Source organism: Rutilus rutilus, assembly GCF_951802725.1.
Source record: "Rutilus rutilus genome assembly, chromosome: 17".
In the NCBI taxonomy this organism is placed as follows: Eukaryota; Metazoa; Chordata; class Actinopteri; order Cypriniformes; family Leuciscidae; genus Rutilus; species Rutilus rutilus.
In genome coordinates this window covers 32,096,295-32,106,113 of record NC_140230.1, presented here as the reverse complement: position 1 = coordinate 32,106,113, position 9,819 = coordinate 32,096,295, and the positions used below count along the sequence as shown (strand labels likewise).

General features: G+C 38.1%; 2 protein-coding genes across 2 annotated transcripts in view; one reads left to right on the top strand and one right to left on the bottom strand.

The window, feature by feature from the left end:
• The first annotated feature begins 6,195 nt into the window (after nucleotides 1-6,195).
• LOC311306789 (uncharacterized protein) lies at nucleotides 6,196-9,106 on the top strand. Its single transcript, XM_084435368.1, has 2 exons — nucleotides 6,196-6,870; nucleotides 8,035-9,106. The coding sequence occupies exons 1-2, from the start codon at nucleotides 6,788-6,790 to the stop codon at nucleotides 8,378-8,380; spliced, it is 429 nt and encodes a 142-aa protein (XP_084291494.1). The 5' UTR covers nucleotides 6,196-6,787; the 3' UTR covers nucleotides 8,381-9,106.
• Nucleotides 9,060-9,819, bottom strand: part of mtmr11 (myotubularin related protein 11) — a 32,940-nt gene continuing 32,180 nt past the window's right edge. The window contains exon 17 of the mRNA XM_084435367.1: nucleotides 9,060-9,819. This exon is cut by the window's right edge and continues 1,855 nt beyond it. The gene's annotated coding sequence lies outside the window, so the exon portion shown is untranslated.

The window sequence follows — 9,819 nt, the reverse complement described above, 5'->3', positions numbered from 1 at the left end:
GACGTGTAACAGGGTGCAACCCTACAACAGGCAAAATTACGATTCCTACTATGGCGAACGCTAGACTTATTAATATTAATAGGCACACTGACGTTGCATGGTAACCTTCCTGGAGCGTCCAGTTACGTAATCTAGTTACTATTCATGGCCGTCCCTTGAATTCCTCATAGGCCAACCCGACTATCGCTCACTCAACTTTCTTTCAGCCAAACGGTTGGGCGATCGTCACGTGATTTGCACTCTCTGCCTTTCAGCCAATCATTTAGGTCTATTTAGGCGAACGTGATGTTACGTAATTAATATTCATTAGACAAGCCATCGCCGTAGTAGAATTGGCTAATTCGCATCCTACAGCGATCCCTTCATCCCTCATCACCACTCTCCAATGTGCGAGCGATCCGAAATTAATTTGCTATCTATCAGCATCACCAATGTTTTAATTAAAACGGGTTTTTATTATAATAAAAAACGCCACATGTTTAATCCAAGCTGCCTTCAAAAGGGTTTACGCAAACGCCAGTGCAAATGATTGTGGAAATATTCTATTTTTTCTTTCTTCTTTTTTTATTATAAATGAATGTCATATATTGTGTGTTTAATGCCTTTTAAGACCATGCACTGAGTCTGAAATCACTGGTCTGTGCATGATTGCACGTGCTCTAACTCGTGCACATAATTGGCCAAAAGGACGGAACCATGACGCGCTTTTCCAGAGCTTTTCTCTCCATCTTCATCGACTGTTATTAATGTAAATTCGACATAACCTGCCTTTATCAAAGATTAAAATACTCTTGCCAATTAATAACTGTATGCTAGAGGTAAGTGCAGGAGTTCGCAATCTCATAGATGCCACTGACCCCCAAATATGACCATATTCGCGCAAAGGACCACCACATCCTAATATATAAAATGCAGCTAACCTGCCTTTTAATGTATAAAGACTCAATATATATACATATACATACATACACACAAAGACATATATATATATATATATATATATAGCCTACACACACTAACTTTTATGTTAGATGTGATTAATCACAAATCAAGATTAATCGATTTTGACAGCACTAATTTAAATTATAGGCATATTATTTATTTAGTTCAATTTTATTATTATTACTTTATGTATTTATTTTACATTTTTTACACTGTTTTTCTCCAAACTTTTCCATGAACCCCCTTGCGGTCCTCATACCCCTGGGACTATCAAAATTGAATCACATAAACCAATATTTATGTCAAGATTGATTTTTTCAACAGCTATCACTGACAGTGTTTTGAAGCGCCAAGTCAGTCAGACATCTAATTTTTTTATGATAGCACTATCAATTCTATAGAACAGCAATATGATATGACATAAATGTTCAGTAAATAACATTAATTAAGAATTAAAATGCTATTCATCTGCCACATAATATAGTCCATAGGTCTAACTGTAGGCCATATACGAATGTCAAGCATTGTGGAAGCTTTTACGATATTACAACAATCTCACCCAACTTAGGTTTTAAAACTGGATATTAGCCTACCTAATTTGAACAACAGTTTATTTTTTCAACAGTTTTACATGATGAGTTTGTAAGACTGGAAGAACTGGAAGAAAGGGCTACTCACTGAGAAAACAAAGGAAATTAACATTTGAACTCTCTTCCTATATTACCATCCCCATTCGAGACACGATCACACTTGAGTTGATCACCTCCCAATTTACACATCATTCCCTTCACCCATTCCTACTTTATAAAAAATTCCTAACCTCCCCAACTCAAAATTTTTCAATTGGCCCAAGTGAAATTCTGTAAATTGAAATTTATAATACAGAATTTTACTTGGGCCAATTGAAAAATGTAGATGTGACCAGTCACTAGAACATTTCTTCAGCATTTTTTAAAGCTGTTGTTTTGAAGTACACCTTGTATAAATCATAACTTCTGCATATAAAGCTCAGCAAAACTGGAAAAATCCGGTTGCAATCTGTTTTGGAATTGGGTATCTGCGATGAAACCTGCACTGCAAAACCTGTGACTGTCAGACGTAGTTTCAGAAGTGCCAGTATTATTGGACATAATGGACTAATGCAGTGCTTAGCAACAGGCAGAATGACGATGTGACTGGTTTTCAAATAAGGCTGCCAGTCACCATTCTCCTGCTGACAACAGGAACATCTGCTGGTTTCTCAAGTAGCTACTGCATCACATACCGTTACTTCAAAACAATATAGGGAACTAATTCATTACTGCAAACCTAGAGTTTGAAACAGAGACAGACAAAACATTTTCTTTTCTTACAGCCTGACATGAAATAATAGTCACATTTTGAAACATTGAACAGTTTAGACAAAAAGTTTGCATGTGAGTATCATATTTGAAACATAAGGCTTTTATGGCTCATATGATATAGTGAGAATATGGAACTCATTTTATTCAGAGGCCCAAACTGAGCAAAAATATGCACTTTGCTGCAGCTGCTGATATAGGGACAAGAAGTAAGATGAAATTGTGATGGCTTGTAATGTAAATCAGCGAGATTTATAACAGTATAACAGAGTACTTCAATAAACGCATATAAATATCAGTCGTCACTATATCTGCCAATAATATGTCTTAGTAAGATGATATTTAAATGCTTAGTTTAGCAAAGTTCTGTAGTTTTTATTGAATGAGCAAAACATATGATGCAATGCATTACAATGATTATTACTAACAATATAAAAATGTTTACATCATAAAAAATCTGTAAAGATTTTAGATTCATTTCATGATGACTTTAACAGCACTCTGTTATGTTGTGGTCCTTTAGAAGTGCCTAAAATTTTGTGAGCAAACAAACAATTTAATCAAGAACATTATGCTTTATCTGATTCACCTCATCCGAATGTTAGGAAAATGAAGAAACCAAATCACCCATATGCTGCTATACTTATAGGGTAATCATCATCAAGCTGTAACAACCCAAGATGAGTACAACGTAATTATTTGTTCTATTTAATTCCTCGAAACCTTGTCACAACAATGGATTACTTCATTAATGCTAAATTACACCTCACCGCCTCATGAGGATACAGCACCTTTCAGCTATTAAAACAGAAAACCTCCAGCAGATGTTTCTGACTCAACATCTTAATTTGTGCTCTGGGTTTCATTCCTGCCTCCAGTCTGCAAAGTAAGAGGATGCACTTCTAACTACTGTTAACTGCTCCCTGCAGACTGGCTTTTAGTGCCCTAAAGAGTGTCACACTGCAGTGTCGACAGGAAAGCAAGCTGGATTTTTTCTCTTCCAAAAATATTCGATGCCAAATTGACAATAATTCATGATTATTTTGCTGCAGGCACTGAAAAGAAGTAAAATGTCTCTGAAATCTCAATGAGCATACATTTCTCTGGTCCCAGCCGCTGTGAGGCCTGTTGGCATGTCATATCCTTAATATTATTATCCTTATTTAGATAAATCAGCAGAGTACACCAAAACACACTGCATCATGTCTAAATAAACACCGGCTACAAAACAGACAGACCCTATCAGAGCTGTTCCAGCTGTACAGGACGGCCCTAATTAAACAGATGGAAGTCTTCAGTTTAGACCTGCATAGCATCTCATTTGCAGAATATGCAATCTGAATATGATCATTTATTCAGCTTAAAAATGAAACAAAAATGCAAATCCTTTTAAAACTTTAACACAGTGTAAGCCCGTTTATCACTCCAAATGGGGGTTTCCGCCAGAAAGGGTGAAGGTCTCTGCGTGTTACTGTCTTTCCGCGTGGCAAAGTCATTTAATTCCATTTAAGCTTTTATCTGACTCCATTTTATATCTGACTCCATTTTATCATGACCTCGAATTTAAGTTAGATTTCCAATTGGTTACTGGTCAATTGTAAAACAGTTTAGCAATACATTTGATTGTTCTATTTAACTCTTTACTTATATTTTACCCATTCATATTAGGAAGCCATGTTGCTCAGAGGTCCTCACGCCTTGTTTAACACGGGTCTCACGATCACAATCTCGCCAGCTTCGGTCACCAAACATAGGTAATTGCTATATACCTGATATAGGTCGCATTCACGCTTACACAATCAAAGATACTTTGGTAAAGCCCCTGTGATTGCATACACCTGAATTTAAGGTAACGTTTACTTCAGTAGACGAATGGACACTACTACAGATATAAGTCAACCAGCTTTACTTGTCTTATAATATATAGCTTTGGATTGGCCATGCTGTGGTTTCCCACATACACTTATCTAAAGTAACATTAAATTAAAACAGAGGTAAGACACACTCAGATTTAGGTTGGTCAAGCAGCACTTTGCTGCCCTAAACGGAAATTCACTTCTTGTCTTTGCAAACCAAGTACACTTGAATCAGTGCCAAATATTAGTCGTCACTAATCTGACGCAAAACTTGCGGTAACATATGAATCCGTTTAATCTACTTGGGAGAACAATTTCAGAGTCAGTCAGAATAAAATTAAATGTAACAATTTATTATGCCAGGTAAATGTATCATGCCAATTTCATAATCAGTTCAAAGATAATAAATACAAAACATCAAATGCTCTGGAATTAAGAGAAAAGATGCGAACCATGACATTAGAAAACACATGATGCTGAGAGTCTCTGCCACTCTCAGCATCACTGGCTAATTTGAGCAACAAATAGCCCTGAGCCTCTTGTTGCATTTCTTTATATAGACGGAAACTTCTTTCACATTGCTTACAATGGGAATTTGCATTCCGAGTTTACACCTTTTGGGAGCAGAATGCCATTTGCCTGGAATACCCACCCTCCTCTGTGTGCGAGTTCTCTCTAAACTCTTAAATACCTTATTACCTTTTGGTTTACTTCTTTTGGGAATAAGACCTTTGTACCAGTCGCACTGAGACATTTCAAATGATACCAAACATGTATGATAATTATTCACTTTAAACCATATAGATTCTTGGGTGAATTTTGGTGATCTCAGCATGAGAGATAAGGAATGGGGGAAGAGGGAAAGAGATGTAGATTAGGATGATTCTGAGGTGAGACTTGTGTCTCGAATGGTGCACAAGAGTGAGTTCAAATGTTGATTTCCTTCGCCCTCTCTTCCAGTTTTTCCAGTCTTACAACAGTGTCAGTCAGTATGTGGTCCATATTGTCATGATAGCATCAAGCAGTTGCTGCAGATTTGTCGACTGCACATCCATGATGAATCTCCCGTTCCTCCACATCCCAAACGCCCTCTACTGGATTGAGACCTGGTGACTGTAGAGGCCATTTGAGTATAGAGAGCTCATTGTCATGTTCAAGAAACCAGTTTGAGGTGACTTGAGCTTGTGACATAGCGGGTTATCCTGCTGGAAGTAGCCATCAGAAGATCTGTGGTCATAAAGGGATGGACAAGGTCAGAAACAATACTCATGTAGGCTGTGGTGTTTAAATGATGCTAAAATGGCACTAAGGGGCTCAAAGTTTGGCAAGAAAATATCCTCCACACCATTACACCACCAGCAGCCCGAACTGTTGATAGAAGGTGTTTTCACGCTGTTTACGCCAAATTCTGACCCTACCATCTGAATGTCACAGGAGAAATCGAGACTCATCAGACCAGGCAATGTTTTTCCAATCTTCTATTGTCCAGTTTTGGTGAGCCTGTGTGAATTGTAGCCTCAGTTTCCTGTTCTCAGCTGACAGGTGTGTTGCTGTAGCTCATCTGCTTCAAGGTTTGATGTGTTGTGTGTTCAGATATCCTCTTCTGCAGACTGAGTGGTTATTCGAGTTACTGTTGCCTTCTATCAGCTTGACTAGACTAGTCATTCTCATCTGACCTCTATGTGTCAATTTGCCCACAGAGAACTGCTGCTCAATGGATATTTTCACATTTTCGGATCATTATCTGTAAACCCTAAAGCTTGTGCATGAAAATCCCAGTAGATCAGCAGTTTCTGAAAAACTCAGACCAGCCCATCTGGCACCAACAACCGTGCCATGTTCAAAGTCACTTAAATCACCTTTCTTCCCCATTCTGATGCTCAGTCTGAACTTCAGCAGATCTTGATGCACGAGTTGCTGCAGTGTGATTGGCTGATTAGATATTTGCATTAATGAGCAGCTGAACAGGTGTACCTTATAAAGTAGCCACTAGCCAGTGAGTTTATGATATCAAATTATAATTTTACTTTAATACTATTTCAATTAATACTAGGAATACTGTAATATATACTAGCCTATATACCATTTAAATAGTTAACTACAAAAAAGTACTAGAACCTAATGAATAATTGGAATGGTTGTAACACGGATACCAGCAACTCGATTAGCCTATAGCATTAATTGATAAAGAGCCTAGTAACATAAAACATATGATAGTTTTAATGAACAAATGTTAAAACGTCTTGCCATAAAACATCTCTAAGTACACAGGGATCGAGTTATGATTTAATTTGCGTGTTTTGACTGAAACTTTCTGAAAACAGGATCCTGAAGAGACGCTCGCGCAGCGCTGCTCACTGGAGAGTCGCGCGCTGCGCTCGTGTGATGAGCAGATTTTCCAGTGCTTTCTCTCCCTCAGTTTCTATCTGCATCTCATTCGTGCTGACCATCGAGAGCAATCGCCTCCTATTGATTTATCGACCTGCTTCCCACCTCGAGAACGATAAACCACCGATCGCGCCGTGAACTGCTTTTTAATGACCCATTTACCGACCGCGCGTGGCGTTCTGGGTGTCTGATCGCGTGCGGGAACATGTTGAAAAACTATGAGTCGCTTGCACAGATGTCACATCACTCCAGTCTTTTACCATGAGAGGAATGGACATGTGTTGGAAGATTATTGCGACACTGAGCTTGGACTGTTTTAAAGGTTCTCCGTCCTCTTCGCACAGGTACGTCATGTCTCAAAAACTGTGTCAGTATTGCGCATTATTTGTATGAATGTTTTTGCATTCATGTGCAGGAATCGTGTTGGCGGACTGAACAATGGCAGACTATAAATGGGTTGCTATGGCAATACCTGCTCCGAACATCATCTTTACAGAGATTGTGCATTGTCACTATGCATGTACATTGCATGATTTAACAACAACCTGCATGGCATGCATGCACTGCTGAAACAAAACAATAATATCTACCTTAATCACAGACTAAAATGTTTTGATGATCTAGTTGTCTGGCTGTTTTGGGGCACTTTTAGCTTGATCAGGCTGTTAGACTGGCTTAAACTAGACCAACAACCCGTTTTAGGCTGGTCTAATCTGTTATTAGAGGGTGACTTTAACACTGAAATGATGAAGTATCATGCGAGGGTCACAACACTACAGGTTACGCAACACTACCGTCCATTGTTAGAATGACATATTTCTCCTAAAATCTCAGATGTGTAAAATACAATAGGTATACACACTATGAGGATAAAGTTACAAAATTAATTCGAAGCATAGTTCAGATAATAATAAATATAGTATATTGAAAGAATGGGGTCAATTTTAAAAAATTGTGGTCTCAGACCTTTTGGCCCCATTGTACTGTATTTGATTTCATATAGAAAAAGAAAATTCCAGTTTTTTTTTTTTTTTTTTTTTAAATGTAAAAATATTCAAGAATGTTATTTAGAATTTTAAATAAATGTGTTTCATTTAAATACATTTTAATTTGGAATTTGAATGGCATATTTTCAGTGCCTTCTCAGCCAGTTTTTGATGAAAAATGTCAAATTTTATGTCTAGTTTCTACATTACAATTTACTGTGATCTGTTATCAGAGGTGACTTAAAGTATAATGTCCAGAAATGCAATTCTACGATAATACAAATCCTAACATCATGTATACAGGCAGAAACAATGAGCTCATTAAAGCAATTATTACCAGTTGTGATCATAATGATTACAAAACATACAGAAACTTTGTCAGTTGTGTGTTTCAAACTATACATTTAGCCTCATGTGCAGTTTCTTGGCATTGCTAGCAACATGCTAAACCAGCTTAGCTACAACAAGATTCAAACACTAAAGAGATCTCATCTGTGATTTCTCTTCCCCGTGGTCCCGCAGGTCGTCCACTAAGCTGGGCTCGAGTCAGGCCGCCAGCATGGAGAGCAGCTCTCTGACCGGTAGCCTGTCTCTGGGCTCTGATGTTCCTCACTGCCAGTGCTGCATCACCTACGAGGCCAGGCTGAAGCGTCTCTCCTGCGGACACCTCTACTGCGACCCCTGCTCCGACCAGATCGTCAACCTGGCGTTTGAGGACATCGAAGGCCTGGCCGAATACCCCTGCCCAATGTGCAAAACCCTCCGTCACCTGGGAGGCTTCGTTCCAGCACACAGCTTCCACTGTTCGCCCTTCGAAAGTCAAAAGCAGCAGCTAGTTGAGGCCTGTGGGAAGGATTGTGTCATTTAACGCAGTGGTTCTCAACACGACACAGGTTTAACATTGGACATCACGTGGAAACACAAATCCTGTTCCAAAAGATGCAAACAACAAAAGATATTGGAAGCATTTTCTCCTCTCTTATAAAGTTTATAAGCTTGCTTTTCTAACTATGTACACAATATCTCAATTCAGGAGGTGACGCGCCAGTTGTGATCTATTGCTTTAAAGGGACTGGGCTTCATATCATGGTTCAATATTCTGAATCAATTATCTGTAACATGAGAATTCAATGTTAAGTAGGGTCGTAAGTGAATCGTTTAATAGGTTTCAAATGCCCTCATGGAGGAAAAGGAAGAGCATTTTACTCCATTACTGGTGGAAGTTATTACACAAACTACTGGCTGTTTATAGATAGTAGATTCATTTTGTGTTTTTAATGTCAGATGATTTACAGTGGTGAAGCTTAGTGTGTATCTGTAGGCCTATACAAGTATTTTTGTAACGAGTGCCATTGATGTAAACAATTATTTATTAAGTCATTTCGCAATTCATGAATTTTAAATGTTGTAATGCTTCTTGCAAAGTGCTCATGTTGTAAATATCTATATTTTGATAAGATTTGAGTAGCTATGTCAGAACTATTGGGCTCATTTATCATAATTTTAATAACCGTTCAGAAAAAACATCAAAAATTGGAGTTAGGAACTATAAGATGCATTTATTTATCTAAAATGTGCCAATAAAGGTTGTTATAAAAGAATAAGGAATGAATGACAAATGACAATATGTAATGATTCGTCCCTGTGGCAGATGCAAGGATGAAAAGCACAAAACAACTGAAATCAGTTTTAAGGCACAAGCACTGGATCATTTCATTAAATGCAAGCAATTCTTGTGCCATCAGATAAACTTTTGCTCAAATTCAGTCTTGTAAAATATGTCGATGCAATATATTTCAAGTCCACTTCTGCTGAAAATCACTGATGTGCGAGTGAAACCACAGGGTGAGATCTGAACACGGTTCCATGTGTTAATGTTACCGGCACCTTTTCCCCACAGGGGAAATAAAAGTAGGACACAAACCTCTGGAGCTTCTCTCTCAATTTCGGAACGTCACCGTTTTCACTGGTGTAACGCTTCTTCAGTATAAAGTCTTGCAAAGACGGATCTGTCCTGAGGAGCACGAGGTCTTTCCATCAAACCTAAAAATGCCAATGGTCACATTCATGTAGTTCCAAAATGCTGTTATTTTTCCCTTAGAACACAAAATCATTTTTAAGAAAAAACAACGGCGCTGGGATGAGTAAATAATGACAGTTTTCATTTTTGAGTGAACTTTTAACAGAATGATGAGCAGTTCCAAACACTGATTTGTAGAAAATCCGTCAATCTTACAAAAGAAATAAGCAAATAAACCACAGGAAATGAAAAACCATGTTGGAGGAAGTCCTGGAAATCCACAGTGA